Genomic DNA, 26812 nt, shown 5'->3' with positions numbered 1-26812 from the left:
GAGAAGCAGTGAGCCAAGCCATGCGTGTGCAATACTCCTCCCGAGAAGCAGTGAGCCAAGCCATGCGTGTGCAATACTCCCGAGAAGCAGTGAGCCAAGTCATGCGTGTGCAATACTCCTCCCGAGAAGCAGTGAGCCAAGTCATGCGTGTGCAGTACTCCCGAGAAGCAGTGAGCCAAGCCATGCGTGTGCAATACTCCCGAGAAGCAGTGAGCCAAGCCCTGCACTCTGCACCAAGAAGAGGCGTGAGGGAGTTCTCGGTGACACATCGGTGACATTAGATCACCCTCTCAAAGTGCTCTCCAAGAGCACTTGCTGCTGCAGACACCTGGCACAGGGAGGCCAGATGTCACACGCCAAAGTTTCTGACTCTGAGAGCTTGACATGGAATAGCCACAGACATGATTTTTCTTTGGAACCCAGTAGAGAAAAAGTCCTCTGTGTGTCTTTGTGTGTGTGTGTGTGTGTGTGAGACAAATGAGTGTCTGTGTGTGTGTGTGTGTGTGTGTGTGTGTGTGACAAATGAGTGTCCTTCCTCAGGTGCTCTCCACCTTGGTGTTTTGTTTTGTTTTGTTCCTTTTGAAACAGGGTCTATCACTGACCTGAACCTTGTGAAGAAACTCAGCGATCCACCAATTTCCATTCAGTGTTTTCTGAATGTGTTCTAGGGGATCAAACTCAACTCCTCATGTCCAAGGCAAACAATCTACTGACCAAGCTATCTCTCCAGCATGGGAGATGGATTCTTGACTCCAGAGACGGTTCCTGCTAAGCTATCACAACATGGACATACAGAAAAAGTATGTTTCCTTCTCATGACCTTCTAGGAAATCTCAGAAGGCTCCTGAGAAGCCAGCCTTCTGTGAGATCCATAGAGAACCAGCAATGGTTCCCATTATGAGGTCAATTTTTTTTTTTTTTTTTTAGTTTTTCGAGACAGGGTTTCTCTGTATAGCTCTGGCTGCCCTGGAACTTACTTTGTAGACCAGGCTGGCCTTGAACTCAGAAATCCACCTGCCTCTGCCTCCCGAGTGCTGGTGCTGGGACTAAAGGCATGCACCACCACACCTGGTTTATGAGATCAATTCTATCACCGACATCTGTTTTGGGATTCAACGATCTTTCATGCCACACCAAGGAACCATGAGGAAGCCAGACACCTTCCACTCTTCACACTGCAGAAACCAGCCCCAGCATTTCAGCCTTAAGGTTGCATGAGGAATACTGACAGTTGTTTTGTTGGTGCCTTCAAGAGCCTCAGAACCACTAGGGAAATGTACCCGGAGCTTCCTCCTTCTGTCTCACTCCTCTTAGATGGGAAATACACATCAGACTGTGATAGAGCTCAGTGCTAGTGTACTGCCATGTGTGAGGCCCTAGATATAATCTGCCATGCTCCATCATAAGAACACAATCAAAGCAAGTCTTGAGAGACAGTTTTGTGTCCTCTGTATTCAGATGCTGATTTCTGTGCCCAGAGATCTGGTTGCAGTCCTGACACTGGCATTGCCAAGCATCTCCTGTCTCAGTGTTGTGCAAAGACTGTTTGTTCTCCATCACCTCTGATTGGTTAATAAAGAGTTGATCAGCCAATAGCTGAACAGGAAAGGAGGAGGCAGGACTTCTGATCCCAGTGAAAGGGTCCCCGGAGGTTTCCAGGAGAATTTCCATGAGGACATGGATAGAGCAGGAGCACCCAAGGACTAAGGTATCAGGTGACAGGACACATGGCTAGGTAGTAGGCAGCGTAGTATGGTTAGAACAGATGTGAACCCTGCCCAGCTATAGTACAAAATACTTATTAATAAATATACTCGTTCTCCAGATCATTATTTTAGAGCAAAGGTGGGTGTAGAAAAGCCCTAAACTTTTACAAACAAGAGCAGAAAAAGGAGTCAAATATCACCCCAAACTCTATTTTCTACAGACAATCATATTGAACTGCATAGTATTTCTGATTTTTTTCCCCAAAGCAAATCTTTATAGATCCTGGCAAAATAGCTGCCATCTATTGCATACTTTCTCTGTCAGGCACTGCAAGAAATGTATTTGACCTTCATGGGATCATCTAGCGATAGATGCTATCATTCCTCCTATTTCACCAGACGAAAAAACAGGCCAGGGAAGTTAAGTAACTTGTTGAAGGTCACTAGATTGATAACAGACAGAGCTAGAACCCATGTCCATCCTGAATGAAAAGAAAAGCATCTCTAGTGTCCCAGATTATCCCCAACATCATCAGGAGACAGTCACAATACCTGTCTGGGCTGAGGTTCAGGCCAGTGTCAAAAGCTCGGGCCACTAAAATCATGGAATGCCTGTCACCAGCTTCTGCCGCCTTCAGTAAGTAATCAAAGCCTTTTGTCTTGTTCTCCTCTGTCTCCTGACAAAAAGCAAGGGCACAAACAGCAAATGAGTGTGTGTGTGTGTGTGTGTGTGTGTAAAGGGCTCCCTTGTCAATCTCCAATTTTTTAAATTGTAAGAGTTCTGGGCTGAGATGGCCATAGAACATGTCCATGGCTTTTGGTATACTGATAGACTTGTTCAGCTATCCCCACCATGGATTTAAGAAACCAAATTTTAGCCAGGGTGTGGAGGTACACGTCACTTAATTCCAGCACTAGGGAGGCTGAGGCAGGAGATCTCTGAGTTTGAGACCAGTCTGGTATACAAGAAAGAGTTCCAGGACAGTTGGGGCTATACAGAGACACTCTGTCTTAAAACAAAACAAAACCCTAAATTTTATCATGTTTACTTATTTATTTACTGTGCATGAGTGTGCATGTGTCACAGTGCACATGTGAAGGTCAGAAGACATCTTTGTGGGAGTTGGTTCTCTTCTTCCACAGGACCCAGGGATTGAACTCAAGTTGTCCGGGGTTGTGACAAGTGCCTTTACCCACTGAGCCGTCTTGCTGGCCCAATTTCAGAACACCTTAACAGATTAAAAAAGAAATACCATATCCCATAACTCACAAGCTTTCCCTAAACCCTTCGGTCTATAATATCCCAGCCGGAGGCAATGACTGGTCCACTTTCTGTCTCCGTGGACTCTGGATGTGTCATATACATGAAGTGGACTAAAATGATTCTTTCTCCCGATCAAACGTTATTCCATCATCCCATTGTCTTTATTCCCCTCATCCACTGATGGGAGAAAGCAACGTTGCTGTGACGACATCGTGTGCACACATGCATACAAATCCACATGGATACCCAGCTGGTTGCTTCAGACAGGGCTGAACCCGTTAGCTCAAGGCTGACTTGGAACTCACCATCCTCGAGCACAGCCTCCTGAGTACTGGGATGATGGAGTGCATCACCATGCCTGGCTCTGGAGGTTTTTCTGGGGAGATTGTAAGAGACAAGGACTCTCCCCGGAGCCTCCAATGGGAGCACAGCTGTTACCGGTACCCAGAATGTTTCTCCTGCTGTACTCTCAGGGTGTGGTAATTTGATGTGAGGGTCTCAGGTAACTGGGGCACTTATGAATAGACCTGAGTAGCCAGTCAAATAGTTAACTTGCTATTTTAGAAAACGGGAAAATAGCCCTGGAGGTGTGGCTCAGCAGTGGAGAGCTTACCCAGCATGTACAAAGCCCTGAATTTCATCCCCAGCAAAGGAGAGAGAGAGAGAGAGAGAGAGAGAGAGAGAGAGAGAGAGAGAGAGAGAGAGAGAGGAAGAGAGAGAGAGAGAGAGAGAGAGAGAGGAGGGAGAGTAAGAGAGTGGAGAAGGCAGGTGTGAAAGGAAGCAGGTAACAGATAGGGAAGGAAAGGCAGGAGAGGCTTTGTTTGCCATGAACATTTTTAATATTAAGATTATTAGGAGATGACAAGATGCCCCAGCAGGTAAAGGCACCTCCCATCAATCCTGATAACCTAAGCTGACCCCTGGGATTCACAGGGTGGTAGAGAACCCATTCCTACAAGCTGTCCTTTGATCTCATGCACATGGTTTGGGATTATGCGCACACACACACTCTTAAACTTTTTTTTTTAAATGACAACAATGTATTACTTGTTCAAAAAGCGAAACAAAGGTCCCCAGCACACTCTTCTCCACCCTCTGCTGGCCTGAGATCCACCCAGCCGCTGGCCACAGACAGCTCCGAAGAGGGCTAGGCCCCGAGCCTGCACTGAGTCTGGCTTTATCCAGCCTCCTATCCAGTCACAGCTTCCACCACTACAGGACAGATGGGGACAGATAAGGACAGACACACCCACTGGACTCTCAATTTCTCACGGAAAGCTTTTCCAGGCCCTGTCCATTCAACTCTTTCTTCCTGTGTGACCAGGGGCCATGAAGGGGGTGGGGGGTGAGCCATACACCATCTCTAGCACAGCACCACCATCTTGGTGCTTCAGCTCCCACCTGGCTGGCGCTTCAGTCCCAGCTCCTGCGCTGCCTCACCCCACAGTCCAGCTAACGACTCTGTCACCATTTTGCTTCTCACCTCTGGGCATGAGTCTGAGCATGCATGGTTCCTCTAAGAGAGCGACTCGCCTCGCTCACTCCCACCCAGCCTTTCTGTGGGTCTCCCATGGCCAGCCCTTTCCCATCCATCCCTGAATGAATGAGAAGCTTCTGAATGCCCAGCTCTGCACCAGCTACAGCAATGTGGCAGAAGCTTGGTCAAGAGAGAAGCATAGACTGGTCCAAGGCCCACCCACGCGGGGCTCCTCCTCATTTATTTCCAGGACGGCAATTTCTCCTAGCATATCGTGTCATTTACTACATGGACCTGGGACTTGTTACTTCCCACTTACTGGCCAAAGATAGCAATCAATTCTACCTCTAAAGTGACTGACCCCAAGGTTAATACCAGAATTCTTTGATTTTGAGACTCAGATAATAATGGGTATTGTGGAGCTGGCCTTTCCTATACACGACAGATGACAGCCATCAATTTATATATATATATATATATACACACACACACACACATATATACATACACACGTATACATATACACACACATACATAATATATACATACACACATATACATACATGTGTATAAATATATATATATATATATATATATATATATAAAAATTGATGGCTGTCATCTGTCGTGTATATACACACACACACATACACACACACACACATATATATATATATATATATATATATATATATATATATCACTTGTCATATCCATTTGATGCCAGGCTAGCATCAAACTCCTGATCTTTCTGTCTCAGCCTCCTAAATGCTGGGATTACAGGTGTGAGCCACCATGCCTGTCTGCCCATAAAAATCCTCTAACTGAAGCCGGGCAGAGTGGCACATGCCTATAATCCCAGCACTCTGGAGGCGGAGGCAGGCAGACATCTGTGAGTTCAAGGCCTGCCTACATAGGTCTACATAGTGAGTTTCAGGACAGCTCCATCTGTAGAGTCAGGCCCTGTCTTTCTCCAACAAACAAAACAAAACAAATCCTCCAGGGGGTAACCACCAGGGTGTGGGTGGTAAGCGATGGACTGGTGAGCCTTTTCCTTTAGGTTGTGTCCACACATCCTCTCACCTTCAGAGAGACATCAGCCAGGATGTGGTGGGGCAGCTGAGAGTACATGAGGCCTAGACCCACGATGGCCTCCAGTTCTCCCAGGTCAGCGGCATGCTCCAGATGGAAGATGGCTGACTCTCGGTCCCACTCCTCATCCTTCTCGCAGAAGCGCCCGCCCTCGTGGTATCGCACCATGGCCAGATGGACCTGTCACAAAGACTTCCGTGTTGGTCTGGCTGCCTGAGAGGCCAAAGCCATGCCCAAGAGCAGCCCAGCCAGCCTGTGAGAGGAAGCGATTAGTAGAGAAGAGTGAGCCCTGGGCTCAGGAATGGGCATCACCCATACCTTCCCCAAAACAGACTTCCCGATTTTCCTTCCAAGGTCCAGGGCATTTAGCCTCTGCACTTCTAGGGCCACGGCCGAGGGCCTCGGCAGGTGCAGGCGGGAGGGATTGAGCAGGTTCCACGTCTCCACACAGACCTGATGGGAGAGACCAGGTGGGTGGAGTTTAAAGGCCAGAGAAGTGACGGGCTGGGACTGGATGTGCTGTCACAGAAGTAAACAGCCGTGACATCAGGAGACTGGCCAGGAGGGTAGGAGCCCTGATGGCATCAGACTTTATTGGACCAACGTGGCTCCAGCTCCTTCAGTTTGTTTCTGGCAATGTAGTTGGGATGGGATGGACCCTGCACTCACTATGTATCCTTGGCTGGCCTTGCACTCAGGATCTTCCTTTCTCAATCTCTCAAGTGCTGAGATTACAAGCAAGCACCCCCCACACCACCAGGCTCCGATTCTAATGATTCCATTGCTACCAGTTCATGGGTAGAGGGCAGCAACAAGATACAATGACCAGCAGAACAGAACAGACTACAGTGGCCCTGAGAAACCCTCCCCTTCATTTATCAGCTTGGAACTGCAGCCGAGGTTTGATGCTAAACCTTCTCTTAAGCTCTTCCTTACCACAAGCCTACTTTCGTGCTCTCTCTCTCTCTCTCTCTCTCTGAATTTAACCGAGATGAAATGCACAACATCAATGAGACATGTCACAGTCACAGAACACAGGCATCTAAATGCCCCGAAGTCACCAGGCAAGAAGGACCCAGCCCAGAGCACCAAAAGCAACTCTGTTCTACTCCAGGGCGAGGAAACTTCATGTGACCATGAGCAGAGGACAGAGTCCAGATGTTGGGGTGATCAGACTTATAAGGCATCTCTGGGAATCAGGCATTAGGGGAGGAAGGACTCTGAGGGCAGGAAAGACCCAACTTAGCAAACATGGAGAAGTGTAAGGTTCACACCATGTTTGAGAATCACAATAACAAGAGCAGTGGGGCTGGCCTTTCCTAGACGTGCCTGAGACACTTGTCATGCACACAGTAGTTCAAAGACAAGCACACTAAAAGTGTAAAATTACCCTCAGCCTTCATGTTTTAAATATGTATGAATCATGCACAAGGAATCTCATGGTCAGACTGTGGGCCCCCTCTCAAGTTGTCTAACTGTAACTGCAAGTACCCCCCACCCCCGGTTCTGTTTTGTTTTGTTTTAATCTAAAATCTGAGGTTAGGAAAATGGCTCAGTGGTTAAAGTATTTGCTGTATGAAGAGCGATCTCCTACTCAGAAGCCTGTAATTACAGCCCCTTGAGAAGCTAGAGGCGGGACCCCCAGAGCAGGATGGCTCGTAAGACTAACCAGATCCGCAAGCTCTGGGTTTGATTAAGAGACCCTCCCTTGATGAATACGGCGTAAGAGTAATAAAGAATGATTTCCAGTAGCAACCTTGGGTTCCATATGTGTACCCACTCACATGCAAAAACCTGTACAACACCCATATACACACATGTGCACACACACATACACACACACACATGAAACATGGAAAACTAATCTTGAGCTCAAGCATTTCAGATAAGGAATACATCCTGGAGTGGCCGGTAACCTGGGGAGAGTTGCCCAGGACTCCAGGTTTCTCATATAAACAACGTGATGAACAGCTCGGCACAGATCTCACTGGGTGGAGGCAAGGAGAGAGCAGCAAATGCTGGGGCCTTCCTGTCAGGCTCTCTAATGCCTGAGCTGTCCTGTTACTTTCTTCCAAGACCATCTTCTTTCCCCCTTCCCAGGAATCTCTTGGCACTCAGCCCAGGACATGGCCTTGCACCTGCCCTTTGTAAAATGGGCATGCACAGGGTGAAGGGGCGGGCAGTGCATCAGGAGGAGAGCGGGGCATGAGAAGAGCCGGAAGAGACAGGCCTGCTCCTATGTGTCCATACCCGTCCAGAGCTGCCCAGGCTATCCTCGTCGGATTCAAGCCTTCGGTTGCCGTTGGAGTGGCCCTGCAAGGGAGCAGAGATTGAGAGACTATAGTGGGGGAGCCAATTCCTGGGGAGCAGAACCAGCCACCCCCGCACAGGATCCCTCCTCTAGGAACGCTAGTCCTCTGCTCCTCAGTGAAGCTGGAACCTTTGTACACCGAGCTATTGTGTTCACAGTCTTCCTGTCTCTGTGTGAGGAGACTGACTGACCCCAGGATACCAGAGTCGGTGAGAAGCCACTGGGGAAATGGTGGCTAGTTTTTCCTCTGGCTGAGTCTCTGCACTTCACCTTCTTCCCTGCATTTGTCTCTGTCTGAAATCTGGTTTGTCGTCTTCATTTTATGTGTCATCGGGGCCAGCTCTCGTTGGCCTGTTAGGTTTTTATCCTTATGGATAACAGGTGAGGCCACAGAGGTCTTTGGCCTCAGGGTCTTGGGGTGCTTACGTGTTCTCGGGGCTCAGGATCATCCAGGTCACTTCGCTTCTCGCTTGGATACCCGCTGTCCCCACTGTTCTCAGAGTCCTGCAGAGAGAAGACGGTCTTAGGGCTCTACCAGCACCTGGTGGTAAGGACACAGTCATCTGCTTCCTCTCCTTTGCTTTATCACCTCATTCATCAGTCTTCCTCCTGCTGGTCAGGAGACCAGAGAGTAGTGGCAAACAACTTAAGCCCTGGAACCCCTGGCTCTGCTACACAGCAGTCAAGATCTGGGCAACTGCTTGACTTCCCTGAGCACAGTTACCTTGGCTGTGGGGATTCACTCTAGCATCTTCACTGAAGGGCTGTTATGGCTTGGTATAAAATGAGCCCCCCAAAGTCTGCGGCTGGTTGGGAGCTGAATGGATCCCGAGAACGCTAACCTCATCAATGAGTTCATAGGTGAATGGGTTAGTAGTATGTGTGGCCTGGTTGGAGGAAGCAGACCATTGAAGCACACCTTCAAATGCCTTTTATCCCCAGATCCTTCTGGCCTCTTTGCTGCCTGCCCCCTATGCCTGTTTCCTGGCCACCATGAAATGAGCAACTTCTGATGCTGGGTTCTGTCTCATCATCACACAGCACTGAAGAAGCCAAATAACAATGGGGCTGAACCCTAGAGAACAGTGGATGAAATCAGTCTTCCTCATTTACTTAGTCTCTGATTCTCAGAGACAAGGGCTCACATACCCCAGGCTGGCCTCAAACTTACTATGTCACCAAGAATGACCTTGAACTTATGAACTTCTGGCCTCCACAAGTGCTGGGATTACAGGTGTACACCAATATACACACTTTCTGTAGTACTGGGAATTGAACTCAGGGCTTCATGCATGCAGTACTCTATCAACTGAGTACATCCCCAGCCCCCACCTAATTCTAGAATAAAATCTATTTGCAGAGGAAATAAGAAAAGTCTACCTCATTCATTCTGAGAGTTAAGTAAGAAAGCAAGGGCTCTTGGAGAGATGGCTCAGCAGTTAAGAGCACTGACTGCTCTTCCAGAGGTCCTGAGTTCAATTCCCAGCAACCACAAGGTGGCTCACCACCATCTGTAACAGGATCTAATAACCTTTTTCTGGTATCTGAAGACAGCTACAGTGTATTTACATACATAAAATAAATAGATCCTTAAAAAAAAAGAAAAAGAAAAAAGAAATCAAAGCTCTTTAAAATACCATCTGATCAAGATGATGATTCTGAATGGATAGCAGCCAGCAGTCTCCCTCCTCCCCACTCACCCGGTGATTGTCCATGCGGTCATGGTCTCTAGGGCCCATGTTATCGAGGTCACCAAACACTGGCCAATCTGAGCAGGGACAAGCAAAGGTGATGTAGGACATGCCTAAGAGCTGCATATGACCTGCCTTCAGCACCTGCACCAAAGCTCAATATGTAGCCCAACTCCTGGCTATCCTCCTGTCTCAGCTGACCAAGTGCTGGGTTTGCAAGTGTGCACCACTATCCTCAGCATTTCACTTTTGATTTTCAAAGAGAAGCACAGCATGGGAAAGGATCATGGCACCACTGCAGAAGCACAGTTCTTTCTCAATCCTCCCTAAGTCTGCCACTTGACAGTCACTGGATCTGCGCCTCTGTGTGCATAGCTTTATATACAATGTGCTGACACATCAGCTCTGAAGGAAGTGCAGATACAGTGGAGGAGAAGCCATGTGTCTCTGTGGGGCACCACATGGCTGTCAAGCCAACTTTCTCCCGGTTGTCACCATTCTGTCTCCTGTTCTAAGCAAGCTGCAGCCTACATGTCTGGCTGACCTACTGTTGTTGTTGTTGTTGTTACTGTTTGGCTTTTGAGTCAGGATCTCACTATGTAGCTCTGGTTGTTGTGGAACTCACTATGTAGACCAAGCTGGTCTTGAGTTCATAGAGATCCACCTGCCTCAGTCTCCCAAACGCTGGGATAAATGCGTGGCCACCACACTCAGCAGGTTGACCATTTTTATTAAGTCTGCAGGCTGGGGAGAGCTCAATGGTACAGAATAAGGCAAAACAAGAATGAGGCCTGTGTTCAATCCCCAGCACATACCCATCCATGCACACACGATTCATAGAAATGACTTTTACATTTCTAAATAGTTCTTTAAAAAATGGTTAAAGTTATTTTATGGCAAGCACCTCTCTCCAGTGGGCCATCTTGCCAGCCTTAGCTCTGCTCTTTCAGCTTATAAATATTAACTGATTTCCTAATGCAGAATGATTCTCAGAGCCAACCATAATGAGCCAGTCTTTCCTTGTTGGTACTTTATTATTGTTTAAGCCATCTGGGCTCAACTATTTCATTTCTTATCATGTTCTACTTTGTGCCTGCCTGCTATGATCACAATATCCAAGGAACCAAACCATGACTTACGGAGGTGGTCCAGTTTCTGGCTGTGTGGTGTAGCTGAAGACGGGGAGGAAGGCAGAGAGTCAAAGGTCACATCACTCATGTTCTCATCCCCAGAGTTCTCTGACAGGCGAAGGAGCAAAGGGGGCCGGCTGCTAGAAAGTGTCCTTATGCGGGGACTCCCACACTTCTCCTCTGTCCCCCTCAAGATGGTCTTGGCTGATTGCTGGGGACATTAATGGGGGATTCATGTCATGCAAGCATACTATAGGGAATGGAGGGCTCCTTGGAACCCTGAAGCCTTTTGATGAATGGCTTTTATACATGCCTAATAGGGAATCTTAAAAAAAAAAAAAAATCAGCTCAGGATTAATCCTATGGTATCCAAGCAGGGGCAAGTGGATAGATCTCAAAGAGGCTACTAGCCTGTGTTTCCTAAAGCACTGCTGTATTCCACAGGCTCGAGCTGGAAGTATACCCCAATGGACACACTAGGCCAAACCGGTATTTGCTAGTAGTCTCCTAAATTGGTTCTTATAAGAAGAGTAAGCTAAGTGGTCCACAGTACACACTGGGCAGGCCAGAGGGTCTAGTCACTCATTTGTTAATGTGTACACACTCACACTCACACATACACATATGTGTACACAGGTACCTGAGTACATGTAGGTGTGCACATACATGCACACACATGTGGTGAGAGTGTATTCAAGTACACATACACACACGCATGTTCCCTGTCACTTCTATTTCTTCCTGTTTTCCTCACTCTGGTCATAAATAGGCCAAAACCAAGCTAATGCCATCCCACAGGAAACAGGGCCTGCTTTCTTGGTGGCAGGACCGGCCAGTCGAGCAAACTGCTACTGAGTACTCACCAATAGCCTGGTGCTCTGATTCACTGAGTCCTGCTCCCGTGGGGAGAGGTCAAAGGGCGTAAGGCCCATGCTCTGGCAAATCCGGTTGCAGGCATGAGAGTAGAAGAAGAGAGCCATTCCCCGGACACCTGCAGGCAGAACAGGGATGATGGTGTCTTACTTTTTTGCCCAGTGACAAAGGACAGTGGGGCTACTAGAAATGTGGCCAGGACAGGGGGGACAAATGCTGAACAGAAGGGGGTCATGGATCAGGCAAGCCAAGCTCCCACCCGCGCATCTTGGGAAGGCCCAGTATGTCTCAGTATGTTCCCTTGGGTGTAGAAAGAACTAACAGTGTATAGGGGACATGGCTCCCGAGGACATGGCTGGCTCTCCCCACTTACCAAGGTTACCATCTCCAAAGTCAGTGCCTTTCTCAGTGTGGATCTGTGGGTCGGTATAAAGGTCACCCACACCCTGGATGTCCACTACAATCAGCTGATGACCAGAACGCTCAAATGTGAAATGGCTGAAGGCCTATGTCAGGGCAGGAAGAGAAGACAGTTGTAAACAGACCAGATTGGGGACTGGGAATAGGCTGGCCAGCTGCTTTGCCAGAGGCTATAGTATATAATACATACATACAACAGGGTCAGCCCTGTTGAGGGTGCTCTCTGCAAGAAGGGTTTTATAGAGTAAAAGACATAAGAAGGAGGTCTGGGTTTGTCTAACCAACTCAGCAAATACCTCAGGGAATCAGCCTTAGAAGGTGGGGATGGAATCAACAGAACAAGCTGGCTAGAAAGACTAGCCATATCAGTGAGCTCTGGGTTTGATTAAGAGGCCCTGCCTCAAAGAATAAGGTAGAAGAATGATTAAGGATGATTCTCAGACTCATGTAGGTCCAAAGACAGACAAACACACACACACACATACACACACAGCTGCATGCACACACATGTAGCTATAAATGCACACATGCATACTGCAGACATACATATGAAAATGGAAAAAAGGTCAGGGGAGTCTTGTTTAGGAAATGGGCATACTATTCTGTGGTAGGACAGATACCATGTCTAGCACATTGCAGCCCTGGGATCACATATGTTCCAACGGACGTGAGAAGCCTTTGAAGATGTGAGGCTCCACCCACAGGGCTCTCCCTCTCTTCCCAAGGGGCTGGAGGGTGAAAGTGTGGGTAGAGCAAGCCCAGAGCCTCACCTGTGGTGTTAGTCGGATGTTGTCATCACGGACAAAGCCTGAGTTGGAATTATACTTGATGTACTTGCCCTCAATGTAGTGCTCCAGGTGGAAGAGGGGCTGGCCTGGTCTGTCCTTTAGCTCAATGATGCACATCTGCATGATATCCACCTGGTAGAAGAGCAGGGAGCAGGGTCACGCGGAAGGGCAAGGATGGGAGCACACTGCTCACCTGGGCCCAGCTCTCTTGCAAGAACTGCTAACTGTACATAGAACCTACTCTTCCCCTTGCCTTTAAGTATGAAGATCACCATCTCCAGATTTTAGCGGGATGCACAGTCATAATCACAAAGGGAATCACTGAGTAGCTTCTCTTGCAGCTAGGTGTGACCATGTGACCACACCTAGTCAATGGGCCATGAACACCAGAAATAATGAACACCATAAGTGCATCTGGCCCTGCAAGGAGACTGCTTGGGAGCCATGACTGGAACCATGGTCAGTGCAGTCCTAGGAGGTGACAGAGTAATAGGACGGAAGGTACCAGGTCTCTGGATGACTTCAAGGACACAAGGTATTAGCATACTCAGAGCGACTTTACACAAATTAGAAGCCATTTTGTGTCTGGGCAAATTTATGGATCTGTTTGCTAGCAATCAGACCGAGCCTGGCACTAATATTGCAAATTTGGGCAAGTAATTTTGTGTCATTCTGTTGTCATTGTCCTCCTCCTCTTCCTCTTCTTTTTCCTCTTCCCCTTCTCCCCCTCCTCCTCCTCCTCCACCTCCTCCAGTTTTCAAAACAGGGTTTCCCTGTGTAGCTATGACTGTCCTGGAACTCACTCTGTAGACCAGGCTAGCTTCAAACTTAGAGATCCACCTGCCTCTGTCTCCTGAGTGCTGAGACTAAGGCGTGTGCCACCATCGACACCCGGCTGTGTTTTAGTTTCCTTGTGTACAGATACAGGGAAGTCAGACTTGGCACAAGGATTATATTTACTGATGCACAAAGAGGTCACTGTTCATGCTATTGTTAGTGTAAGCCGTTACACACGATGTCCCATACTGTGGTGCTATGGTGCCTTTCAGAAGTGAAGTTCTACCAAGGGAAGTGAGTCACTGGGCAGCCCTTAGGACTTTATAGCCCAGCCCTATTTCCTGTCTGTTTGACCACTGGCCTCTTTTTACTGATGATAGACCTCTTGTACCAACTCTGAACAAAAATTAACCCTTCTTATGCTGTTCCTTGTAACACATTTGGTCCCAACAAGAAACATCTTGTTTTTTTCCCCTCTGCAATGAGGAATTACAAGAAACGCCAACATTTTTGAACTTTTATTTTTTAATTGATTTATTTTGGTGGTGGTGGGGACTGCAAGATAGGGTCTTACTATGTAGCTCTGGCTGCTTTGTAACTTACTATGTAGACAAGACTGGCTTCAAACTCATAGAGATCTGTCTGCCTCTGCCTCTGCCTCCCAACTGCTGGATTAATATGTACCAGTATGCCTGGCTGAATTTTTATAATGTATATGTTGAATGTTATACACAGTTGCTAATGTATATATTATGTATGGGTTGTAAAGTGGAGTAAAAGAGACCTGTGGCTTCTAATTTATTTATTTTTATTTTATGTGCCTTGGTGTTTGGCCTAGTATATATTATGTATGGGTTGTAAAGTGGAGTAAAAGAGACCTGTGGCTTCTAATTTATTTATTTTTATTTTATGTGCCTTGGTGTTTGGCTTACATATGAGTCTGTGTGAGGGCACTGGACCCCTAGAACTGCGGGTTACAGATAGTTGTGAGCTGCTATGTGGGTGCTGGGAATTGAACGCCTGGGTCCTTTGGAAGAGCAGCCAGTACTCATAACCCCTGCACTGCCTCTCCAGCCCTGACTTGTGGCTTCTAATGACTGAGGAATCTGCATGGCTTCTATGGCTCTCAGTACCACCCATAACACAGAAAGAACCAGGTTTAAGCTTCAAAAGCAACAGTCCTCTAGGGAGGAGGGTCAGCGGACAGACAGGCAACAGCTGCAGAAGCAACCTAAGCCCTGAGGTGACAGCTGAGACCTTTAGCAAAGACAGCTGCGGTTCTGAGAACCAATCTGAGGGGAAGGGCAAAGAGCTCCAGGAAGGGTCCTATGTCCATCTCCCTCCCTACAAGGATGGTGGAGCAGAGCTAGCTAGAGGGTTGGCTTGGTAAGTGGCAGAGCACAGTTGAGTGGGCAAACGACACCCGGTCAGATAACCACACTCATTCAATTCAGCTTTGTTATCACTCACTCCATACCCAGGCACTGGGAGCAGAAACAAACAAGACACCAAATCCTAGGGGCATGGGGGCGGGGGGTATACTAAAATATTTACTAAGTGAATAGGTCCCTTTTAGATCACAATGCTTCAAAGAAAGGAAAAATAGACCAAAACAGAATAACATGACAAAGCTGAGTGGTTAGTAGGGAGATCTTACTTAGGATGGGCTGAAGGCCTTACTCTGGGGGTAATAGGTGAGGCGTAAGTTGGGCCCTGGCCTGTGAGAAGAAGCTTACCATATAAAGATTAGGAAACTAATGCAGACTTGAAGGCACAACCAGGACAAAGGTCCTGGGGGCAGGAAATAAGCAAGGAAGGAAGAGAAAGGAGGCCAGAGCAGAGCAGAGCAACCCCCTGAGGTCATAGCCTGAGAGTGGGGACTGTGGCTTCTTTTGTTATCATTGTTTGTTTGTTTGTTTGTTTGAGACAGTGTCTCACAGTGTAGCACTGGCTTGTTCTAGAACTTTCTCTGTAGACCATATTAGCCTTGAACTCACAGAAATCCTCCTGCCTCTACCTCCCCAGTGCTGGTATTAAAGGCATGTGCCACTATACCCAGCAGACTGTGGTCTTATGTTCATCATCATCATTATTATATTTATTATTACTTATTCACTTTATATATGAAAGAGTTGCTTTCCTGAGGCACCCAGGGTCTGTGTCCGATAGCTACGCAAACTATGGATGAAGGACAGAGGCAGAAAGCCATGTTCCCTTATGTCCACAGACAAGAAGTAGTTTTGGTTAGCATAGGGGGCAAGAGAAGGCAGCAATCTGGCAGAGGATAGGAAGGCCTAGATTGGAGCACAGGCTCCATCCCTGCCTGGGTGGTCAGGTTGGTTAACCTCACTGAGCCTGGTTCCTCAAGAAGCCTACACACATCACCATACTTACTGCTATACTGCTACTGCTTAGAAGCGATCGTGGCCCCAGTCCCAGTCTATATAGCCTGGGTGACCAAAGGTCTCAGGCTGCCTCATCTGAATACCCCACCCCCTGAATACTCTGATTGGTTCAGACATATGTGCCCGATAATCAGAGCCAATGATGCTTAGCTCTGACGCTTTCACTAGAACTTCTTGGAAACAAGGTATTGTCATCCCAACAAGGATGGTGAGAGATGAGCCTGTAGCTGTTGGGACCAATAGGCCACATGAAAGAGTGAAGCCAACCCAGATACCTGGACCAAGATTCCTAATAATCTCATCATGGTTGGTACCAGCCGTGCTGGATCTAGTTTCAAACAAAACTCATGAAAGGGACATGAATGGCTCAGCAGGAAAAGGAGCTTGCCACCAAGCTAATGACTCACGTTCAGTCCCTGAGCCCACATGGCAAAAGGAGAACACGAACCCCAGAGGGCTGTCCTCTGACCTCCATACACATGCTGTGGCATGCGTGTACCAGCCATACCACAAAGAGATTTAAAAAAAAAAATCAACTTATAAATATCATAAGGAACAGATCTATCTATTTACAGAGATAAAGATGCTCCAACCACACAGTTTTGTTTTTAGGAATAAATGATCCGTAGCATATGAAGTACATGGCTTACCATGCCTACCCGCTCCCAAAATGGTGATTCTGACAACTGGTCAGCAGGGCAAAGGACTAGGCATGGTGGTTGTGATGGTTTGTGTATGCTCGGCCCAGGGAGTGGCACTATTAGGAGGTGTGGCCTTGTTGGAGTAGGTGTGCCAGTGTGGGTGTAAAGTTGAAGACACTCATCCCAGCGGCTGGGAAGTCAGTATTCTGCTAGCTGCCTTCAGATGAAGATGGTGAACTCTCAGCTCTGCCTGCACCATGCCTGCCTGGATACTGCCATTCTCCCACCTTGAAGATAATGGACTGAACCTCTGAACCTGTAAGCCAGCCCCAATTAAATATTGTCCTTTATAAGACTTGCCTTGGTCAGGTGTCTGTGCCTAGCAGTAAAACCCTAACTAAGACAGTGATGTATGCTTGTAATCCAGAGCCTGAGGGAAGAGGACCGTAAGTTCAATGCCAGAACAAGACACTGTCTCAAACCGTCAGGGGTTTGAGATGTGGCTCCATGGTCCAGCCCTTGCCTAGCATACACAAAGCTCAGCTTTTAATTCCCAGCATTGCAGAGGCAAAGACAGAGCCCTGTGTTTCACCCTGGTGGCTGGCCAGCCATTGGTGGGAAGGAGGCAGGTGGGGCTCACGCACCTGCTTGGGGGGCTTGTGGCGATTGTACTCCTCCCCCCAGAGCTTCGCCTCCATCTGGAGCTGCACATCCTCAAAGTACACGCTCCTGTCCACCGGCTCGATGTAGCGCTTGGCCACGTAGTTGGAGGCCCCCTTCCATTGCTGGGCATGCAAGAAGTTGGAGAGTTTCTTCCTGGAGAGAAAGACAAGGGGGAGCCTTCTAGACCCCAGGGGTTCACTGAGGACACAACTGTGGGATCTCAGAACAACCAGACCCTGTGTGACACAGCTGTGTGGAGGAAGGAAGAGAGTATAGGAGATAAGGAAAGGCAACACCCCCCACTCCTCCACCCAGAGTCAGAGGGGAAGGACCAGTGTCTGTGGCCTCCCACCTGACTCCCTGTGCCTCCAAATACCCAAGCAGGTGAGTGATATTCCCTGTCCTCCCAGAGCCCTGCAGCTGGGCCAGTGGGGGAGGGGGGCTTCAACAGACACTAGATGGAGAAGAACATGGGATACAAGGAGACTTAGGTCACGTGTCCCCAGCTTTTGATTGGGAATACCCCAAAGTCCTAGCTTTAAGGAGTTTTGGTGGAAGCCCCAGGCCAAGTCACTTACGTCCTGAAGCACTCCCTCATTGCTCCACGGCCGAAGGGCTAAAAAGACAGGACAGAGTCATCAGTGCCCACACCCCACGATCCCCTTGTCACAGACTGCCCAGTGGGTGTCCTGTACTTCACTTCAATCCCAATAACCCTAGGCTGTCCAGAGTGGGCCTCAGTACCAAAGCCAGAGACACCTTTCAGCCTAGAGGCTGCTGGGATGAGGACACCCAATAACTCATCTCAATCCAATGGAAGAACGGACAGTGTGGAGCCCAGATGCTGGGGAGGGGCAGGGTAGTAAAAGGGTGTTTTCATGGCTTTTGCTTTTCCTCTGTTTCCTGGCCACCATCAGGTGAGCAGGCCTCCTCTGCCACGTGCTCCAGCCAGAACGCACTGCGCTCACACAGGCCCAAAGCCAACAGGATCAATGGGCCACGAACTGAAAGTTCTGAAACCACAAGCCAAAATGAACCTTTAAAATGACTATGTAAGCCAGGTGTAGTGATGTACACCTTTAATCCCAGCACTCGGTAGGCAGAGAAAGGAGGAGCCTGTTCTACACAACTAGTTCCAGGATAGCCGGGACTAGATGGAGACCCTGTCTCAGAACACAAAAACAAAAACACAGGGGCTGGAGAGATGGCTCAGCGGTTAAGAGCACTGACTGCTCTTCTGGAGGTCCTGAGTTCAAATTCCAGCAACCACATGGTGACTCACAACCATCTGCAATGAGATTGGATGCCCTCTTCTGGTGTGTCTGAAGACAGCTACAGTGTACTTACATATAATAATTAAATCTTAAAACAAAGAAAGAAACAAAAAACCCATACAAACAAACCAAAAACCCAACAACAACAACAAAACAAAAAATGGCTGGGTAGTTTAAAACACCTTTTGTCTTGCAGAAGCTCAGCCCCCAGCATCTATGTCAGCAGCTCACAACCACTTGTAACATCACTTTAGGGTTATGTTCTGGCTTCTGAGGGCACCGTACTCATTGTACATGTACATGCACACATACTCACACACACATTCATTCTCTCTCTCTCAAAAAAAAAAAAAAAAAAAAAAAAAAAAAAAAAAGAGGGAAGAGAGGAGAGAGGCAGGCAACCTAAATCCATCAGTAATCTGCCACACAAACCAACTAGGTTTATTCTTTCAAGGAAGTATTACACAGCAAAGTAAAGAAACTGAAAATGTTGAGTAAAAGAACCCATACTCAAAAGATGCAGTGACAGATGGAAGAAGTCTCAGGACAGAGAGACCAGCCAGGGCGAAAGGGTTTGGGATAGCGTTGAATCTTAGATGAGCAGTGACTGAAGGAGCCTGTGGGGACACTGACTGCGCTCTGAGCCAAGTGCTCTTGCCAGCACTCATCAAGATACAGGCTTTGTCTGCTTCTCGCTGTGGGGATGGATGGGACCCAGAGCCTCCCACAGGCCGAGGACTTACACAGTGATGCAGAACAGCTCTAGCCTGAATGTGTGCTTTACATTGTAAGAGGTCCCCTCACTCTGAGGACAAGCTCTTTTTTTCCAGTCCTGTTTTCTTTTTTCTTTGCAGGGCCACTGAATGTGTTTAGTAGCTAAAACTCAAAAACAAAAGCAAAACAAAAAACAAAAACAAACTAATCAACCAAAACCCCCACACAGGGTAATGCCATGTAAGTCAGTCCAACGGCAATGACTCACTGAGAAGCCTTCGTGGCATCTTTGTGCAGGAAATGCCTAAAACTGAGTGATCTACAATACAAAAAGTGGGCCAGGGGTTCCTGGAGTGGAATGGTGAAGGAATGGAGTGGACAGGAAGGGTAAAAATGTCCAACACATCCTCAGCTAGGCCTGGAGCCTCCTGGGCAATATCCAGTCCATGCAGGGATTTGGGCTGGCTTGGCCTTCTGTGGGTTATGTGAGAGTGTCCGGTGTACTAAATTTAAAACAGGGGGAAAGGTTCTGGAATTGAGTGGTGACTGCTGAGCAACTAAAGGCCACTGAATTACATACTTTCCTTCCCCCTCCCTCCCTCTCTCCCTCTCTCCCTCTCCCCCTCCTCCCCCTCTTCTTCTTCTTCTTCTTCTCCTTCTCCTTCTTCTTCTTCCTCTCTCCCNCCCCCCNCCCCCCCCNCTCTCTCTCTCTCCCCCTGCAGTACTGGGGATAACCTGCATCCCAAGCTTGAACTATGTAAATTAAGTGGTCAGTTTGTATGATATGTGACATACATGTTAATGGACTAGTACATAAAGACATGAAATGTAGGTTGCTGAGATGGCTCAGTGGTAAACTTGCTTGCAGCTGAGCCTGATCAGAGCCAAATGATGAAAAGAGAACCAAGAAAAAAAAAGTCAGATGTGGCGGCGCACACCTTTAATCCCAACATGTGGGAGGCAAAAGCAGGCAGATGTCTCAGTTCAAGACCAGCCTGGTCTATAGATAAGAGTTCCAAGACAGCCAGGGCTACAAAGAAAAACCACCCTGTCTCAAAAAACACACACACACAGAGAAAGAAAAAGAAAAGAGAACCAAGGTCACAAGTTGTCCTCTGACCTCCACTGTACATTGCAGCACTCATGTATTCACACACAAATAAATGTGATGATGATGATGATGAAGAACACAATACAGGGCCGGTGGATGGCTCAGAAAGTATAAGTGCTTGCTGCCTAATGTAACAATGTGAATTTGACACCTGGCATCCACACAGAGAAAAGAGAGAAACAAGTTGTCCTCTGACCTCCAGGAACATTCTGTGGTACAAATATAAATACACACACATGCACACACAAAATAAATAAAAATACAATTAAAAACATAATATGTAAACAATAACACAGAAAAACTCCAAAGTTAAAAGAAAATTGGGGTTCATAGCATGCAAGCAGGAGGTGGAGGCAGGAGAATTGTGAATTTGAGGCCAGCCTACTCTACATCATGAGTGTGATGCTAGCCAGCCTGGCCTGCAAAGGCAGCCCTGTCCCTGTCACTATCCCTGTCTCTGCCTTTCTATCTCTCTGCCTCTCTCTCTCTCTCTCTCTCTCTCTCTCACACACACACACACACACACACAGACACACACATACATACACACAATAAATAAGTAAATAAAAATAAAGAAATGTAAAAAGCAAAATTAAATCAAGCAGGAGTGAAAAGACGGCATAAAACAGCCTGGGAAAGTCCCTATGGGGCCCTGCCCCCTCACAGCTCGGGCCTCTGCTTACCTGAGACGCCATCTTGATCAGAACCTCGTCTTTCAGCCATTCCCCGGTGACAGCATTGTACCTACAGAGATCAGAGCTCACCTAGAGCATCCTGGTCCTGCCCCTCTCTCGCTCAAACTCTCCTGGGCTTTCTACAGGCCTCAGGACCCAGCCTGCTCTGCACCTGGGCTTGCTGACCCTTGGGGCAAGCTGTGGACCCTCCCCTCCCTCCTTCAAGGGGACTTGCCTTTCCTCAGACACATTTACTCCTTCTGCATGGTGTTGCCCTTTTACCAAGACCAGCCCTCCCTGCTGGGTTCCTGTCTGGCTTATCTGCTCTTTCATCAGGGTGTAACTCCACAAAACAGGCCCATATCTGTCTTGTCCACCACAGGGCCTTGTGTATAGATGCTTAATAAACATGCTGGATGGATGACTAAAGATGTGTCCTTATAACTGGGCTATATAACTGTTAGGTCATAAGCAGTCCAAGAGCCAGTCCATATATCCAGAAATGAGCTCAAGCAGGATTGAAGAGCAGCTCTAGATATAGGGACTGCCTGAGACCTAACAGTCACAAACTGCAGGTCCCAGAGAGGATGGTAGGCAGCAGTGTCTCAACTACAGTCGGCACCTGAGCCAGGCACAGCCCACACAGGTAGCTCTACCTCCCAGGAGGTAAGGACTGCTGCAGTGTAGGGAGGGGACAGGGGACAGGATGAGGAAGGACTTGCCTGAGGCAACATAAGAGACTATGAAAGAGTGGGGGGTGGGGGAAACCTGGGATGTGATAGAGGTGGAGACAGGAGAGAGACTGGGAGAGGAAGGGGCTGATTAAGAGCTTGAGGGTGTTTGAGACAGGAGGAGTGAGGTGGGGAGACGGAGAGGAAAAGAGAGAGGGAGACAGGTGGCGTAAGAGAGGGGGATGGGAGAGAAATGGAACAAAGGAGGAAGAGAGGTAGGAAGGCGAGGTGCTTCCAGAACATTCCCCCCTTCCACTCCCAGGAATCCTTGTTCCCAGAGCACCTCTGGCATCCCCAAGCCGGGTGGGCCTTGAACAGGCTCGCCTGGCAGGGTTCCTTATCTCAGTGAGTCACCTCAGCAGGATCCAACCCTTATCTCTAACCAGCAGCTTCCTGGCCCAGAACACCCAGACCTGGAAGAACAGGTTTTGAGAGCTGGAACCTGTGCAGAGAGGAACAGAAGCCTGGCAGGTTACCCCAGGCTGAGGAGAGGGCTATGCTGGGCTGTCAATCTGCTTGCAGCCAGAGGGAGACAAGCACTATCTTCTACACAGGACTATGTATATATATACAGGTGGAGGCCGAAGATGCACCGCACCCTCACCTCCACTCTGAGATGCACCCAGAGGCTGGCGAAGTGGGTCAGTGTGCAACCTTGAGAGTGTCTTGCTCACTGCTTACAACCATTAACATCTTAAAGTCAACCAGGACTGCTGAAACAGACCTGTAGCCCCAGTTACTTTCAAAGGTGAGGCAAAAGAATAGCCATGTTTGAGGTCTGTCTGGGCTCTATAAGTTCAAAGTCAGCCTCGGCAACTCAGGAGGAACCTGTCTCAAAATAAATATGAGATGAAGGCTGGGAAAGTAGCCCACAAGTAGAAAGAACACTTGTCTGGTATATAAGGAAGCCCTAGGTTCTATCCCCAGTAACACAGTAAGTGAATGAATGAATGAATGAATGACTAAATGCCTATTGTGCCTAAAGTTTATGGGGTGTTTATTATATGCTGGATTCTTAAATAGATTGTTTCGGGGCTGGAGAGATGGCTCAGTGGTTAAGAGCACTGACTGCTCTTCCAGAGGTCCTGAGTTCAATTCCCAGTAACCACATGGTGGCTGACAGCCATCTATAACGCTGTAATAGGATCCAATGATGCCTTCTCCTGGTATATCTGAAGAGAGTAATGGTGTATTCATATACATAAAATAAATAAGTATATTTAAAAAAATAGATTGTTTCATTAAATCTCTGCAGAGGCCCTTGAGATGGTGACAATTTTTGTGCCTGGTTTATAGAAACTGGCTCACGGGTGAGGTCCCCTGTCTGAGCATCAGGATTCAAACCCAGGTAAGTTTAAAGCAGAATCTAACTCTCACCCATCCTGGAAACAGTTCTCAGAGACAGGGAAACCTGTCCTAAACAAAGCACCAGCTTGTACCAAGACTTTTAATCTTAAAAAGCCATGGCCAAAGAAGGAAGCTTCCGTTTTCAGAATGTTCCAGACAGCCATGCCTGGAATCAAGAGATCAGAATGTTCTAGAAAGCCAGCCATGTTGGCATCCTCTCACTGGCATCTGGGTACTATAAACTCAGCCATTTACTTAGGAAGTAAGCAGTTGGGCCTGGTCTCAGGTTCCCACTGGGGTTCAAGACACAGAGCCAAGCTTGGGTAGGGACCCTCTTTCCTTGGAGATTTCCCAGGGTCTGGGCAGCTTGCTACCCCAGTGCTGTTACAGGTAGAAAGAGGGAGAATCTACTTATCCCTCGCATGCTGGGGTCCCTCCTATGCTGACCTATCCTTCCCCACACTGAGAGGTGGGCTTCCTGAGTAGGAAGGAGGCACACAGGAGGCTCTGCAGCCATCTCCTTGAAGGATAGGAGCAGGAATGATGGAGAGGACAGAGTGCTAGCCAAGGAAAAGTGAGGTCACTACCAGGACCAGGGGTAGTGAAAACCTGCTTGATACTGTCTATCTGTCTCTACTGGTGTTTGCAAGGACAAGTGTTGGGATGATGGTGTCACAGTTCAGAAGGAACCTGGACCCCTGAGCTGGCCCTGAGAAGCTGCCCACCTCTCAACCAACTTCAAATGGAACCTAGATGCACCTTCCCTGCCTCCCTCTCCCCCATCTAAAACATTTAGAATCAAAAGTTTTTCACACTTCAGATTACTTCCGATTTTGAATGTTTACACAGACTTAACTGGTTGGATCTCTCTAATTCTAACAACCCCACATGCTGTGAGAATCTGAAATTGGGGTGCTAAAAGAAGCAGGACCCCAAGTCCCCCCCCACCCCAATCTCCCGCAAGAACTCCTCAAAGCCCCTGGGACAAACTGCTGACCTGTGCCGAGTAGCATGTTCTGTGGCGATGTCCTCGAGATGGAATTCAGCCCAGGGGTCAGGCATGTGCTTGGCTTTCTCGATCGCATGCTTCCAGGCTTCCTGTAGAAGGCAAGGGGAGTGAGCGTGAGGCCCAGGCCAAGGGCAACCAGCTGTCTCTTCCCCAGTTATGTCCCCTGGGGAGGAACACAGCATCCAAAAGAAAGGATTCCCATCCTCTGCCCTATCAAGAACAGTCCCGGAGGGACCCAGTGTGTTCTCACAGGCTTAGCCTATGGATAGAAGTCGCTGACATGTTAATTACACAATTCTTCCCTTGCTGCCGAAATGTTGAAAGCGAAAATTAGATTTTTTTGAGGGCTGGAGAGATGGCTCAGCGGGTAAGAACATACACTGCTCTCGCAGAGGACCTGAGTTTGGTTCTCAGCATCCATACCACACAGCTCACAACTGCCTATAACTCCAGCTCTAGAGGATCTGCTGCCTTCTAGCTTCTTCAGGTACCTAAACCCATGTGCATGTACATGTGTGTGCACGTACACACACACACACACACACACACACACACACACACTTTTAAGCTGAGCAGTGGTGGCACACGCCTTTAATCCCAGCACTTGGGAGGCAGAGGCAGGCAGATTTCTGAGTTCAAGGCCAGCCTGATCTACAGAGTAGCCAGGGCTACACAGAGAAACCCTGTCTCGAAAAACAAAAACAAAACAAAACAAAAACCTACTTTTAAAAGTAAAATATGAGTGCAGGGGAGGTGGGTTTCTGTGAGTTTGAGGCTAGCCTGGTCATCATAGTTCCAGGATAGCCAGACCTACAGTGTGAGACCCTATCTTAAAAAAAATTTAAAAATAAGATAAGATGTAGTATGATACTGGGCTGGGAGTATAGGTCAGTGATAGAGAGTTTGCCTGGCATACAAGAGGCACTATGAGAAAATGCTCCTTTTGTTTTTTGGGGTTTTTTTTTTTTTTTTTTGAGACAGGGTTTCTCTGTATAGCCCTGGCTGTCCTGGAACTCTGTAGATCAGGCTGGCCTCGAACTTAGAAATCTGCCTGCCTCTGCCTCCTGAGTGCTAGGATTAAAGGCGTGCACCACCACACTCGGCTTAAGCTGAACAAGTTTACACATCTGTAGTGAGAGTCTGCCAGGGCACCAATTTCTTGATACAACACTATGCAAACAGACTCTGTAAAAGGCACCTCGCTAAAGAGCTCTATACTAGGGGAAAAATAACAACAGAACCCTTAATTCCTTAACTTCACCCAGCAGCTCCTCCATGCAGGACTCCCCCACAGAAGCAGAACACAGGCTTACTCTCACACTAATGCAAAATGCATTCTGTGATCTGGCCAACCCAAACCTAAGAGCTACGGCAAGGACTGCTTCATTTAGAAGGCTAAGACAGCTAGGCATATTGGTACACATCTGTAGTCCCAGCGTTTGGGAAGCTCAGGCAGGTGGACTACCATGAGTTTGAGGTCATCCTAGAAAGTAGCAGGGTGGACTACACTACACAGATCTGTCTCAAAACAAGAAAGAAAAATGAGGAGGATAAAGAGGAGGAGGAAGAGAAGGCAGAGGAAGAATGGCATTGTGGTGTGTGCCAAACCTGCCATGGTGGAAACTCAATCCCTGCCCTCTCCTGTGGATGATATCTAGAGATGGGAACCTTGGGAGTTGACTGGAGTAGAAGATGCCAGGGAGCCAGAGCCTGATCCCAGCTCCACGGAGCACCAGTGGCTTCATGACAAGAGGAAGAGATTGGGGTTAATACAGCACTGCATCTCGTCACATGATGCTCTGCGCCATACGATGACTCAGCCCGACAAGACACTTGCCAGACACATGGAAGATGCCAGGATAGTGCTCTTGGACTCCCCGAGATTCAATCTTATAAACTAAATACACTTCTATTTAACAAGAAAAATTTTAATTAATTAATTGCCTCCTCCTTCACTTCTTCCTTTTTAAGGCAGGGTTTCATAATGTAGCCCTGGCTATCCTGGAACTCTCTATGTAGACCATCCTGGCCTCAGACTCACAAAGATCTGCCTGCCTCTGCCTCCCAAGTGGTGGGATTAAAAGTGTGTGCCAAGATACCCAGCCAGCAGCTATAACTATCCCGTCTCTGTTGTCTTGTTAAAGCTACAGAAAACAGACAGACCTAGCATCCTCCCATATTAACTTTCTTCAGTCCATTGTATTGCTTTGGGGAAACCAAAGTGGACTCTTCCCTGCCCTTTCTGAAGCAACACCCTTAGTCCATGGTGTTCTCTTCCTAAGAAACTCAAATCTTTGCTTGGTGGCCTCCCCAGCATCACCAAGACCCAAACTCCGCTCCAGGCCAGTGGGTCCTCCCTAATGGGGAGGATAATGTGTAGAAGACTGAGCATCATCTGGGTGAGACAGGTCAGAAGGAGCTCTGAGAGAGGGAAGGGGCAGTCAGGGGACAGCAATTTTAGACTGCCTTTGTCACCACCAGTGTCCCTCAGTATCCTGGCCATCCTTGGAAGACGTCCAGCTTCCCAGGCCTCAGCAGGGCTGCACACTGCTCACCCTCCTAGCATGGACCCCTCACGGGAACCCTGTTAAAAATAGAATAAGCCAGGGAAAGGAGCTGAGACTTCACACACACACACAACCACACACACACACACACACAACCACACACACACACACACACACACACCCACACACACACACACACACACACAC

General features: G+C 48.0%; 1 protein-coding gene across 2 annotated transcripts in view; it reads right to left on the bottom strand.

The window, feature by feature from the left end:
* Positions 1–26812, bottom strand: part of Eef2k (eukaryotic elongation factor 2 kinase) — a 65028-nt gene that overhangs the window by 8706 nt on the left and 29510 nt on the right. Inside the window, exons 3-16 of one of the 2 annotated variants that reach the window (XM_021166794.2) lie at positions 24087–24187; positions 21021–21081; positions 17817–17854; positions 17220–17391; positions 12735–12884; positions 11918–12050; positions 11535–11662; positions 10681–10882; positions 9551–9618; positions 8277–8354; positions 7790–7852; positions 5858–5992; positions 5531–5719; positions 2259–2383 (exon numbers count right to left, since the gene is read on the bottom strand). In XM_021166794.2, the coding sequence (XP_021022453.1) occupies positions 2259–2383; positions 5531–5719; positions 5858–5992; positions 7790–7852; positions 8277–8354; positions 9551–9618; positions 10681–10882; positions 11535–11662; positions 11918–12050; positions 12735–12884; positions 17220–17391; positions 17817–17854; positions 21021–21081; positions 24087–24187 (1643 nt within the window). The remainder of the gene's footprint in view (positions 1–2258; positions 2384–5530; positions 5720–5857; positions 5993–7789; positions 7853–8276; positions 8355–9550; positions 9619–10680; positions 10883–11534; positions 11663–11917; positions 12051–12734; positions 12885–17219; positions 17392–17816; positions 17855–21020; positions 21082–24086; positions 24188–26812) is intronic. The other variant, XM_029479850.1, reaches the window with a different exon arrangement.

Source organism: Mus caroli, chromosome 7 (assembly GCF_900094665.2).
Source record: "Mus caroli chromosome 7, CAROLI_EIJ_v1.1, whole genome shotgun sequence".
NCBI lineage: Eukaryota > Metazoa > Chordata > Mammalia > Rodentia > Muridae > Mus > Mus caroli.
The sequence above is the reverse complement of the archived record's forward strand: the minus strand, read 5'-3'. Positions and strand labels throughout refer to the sequence as shown.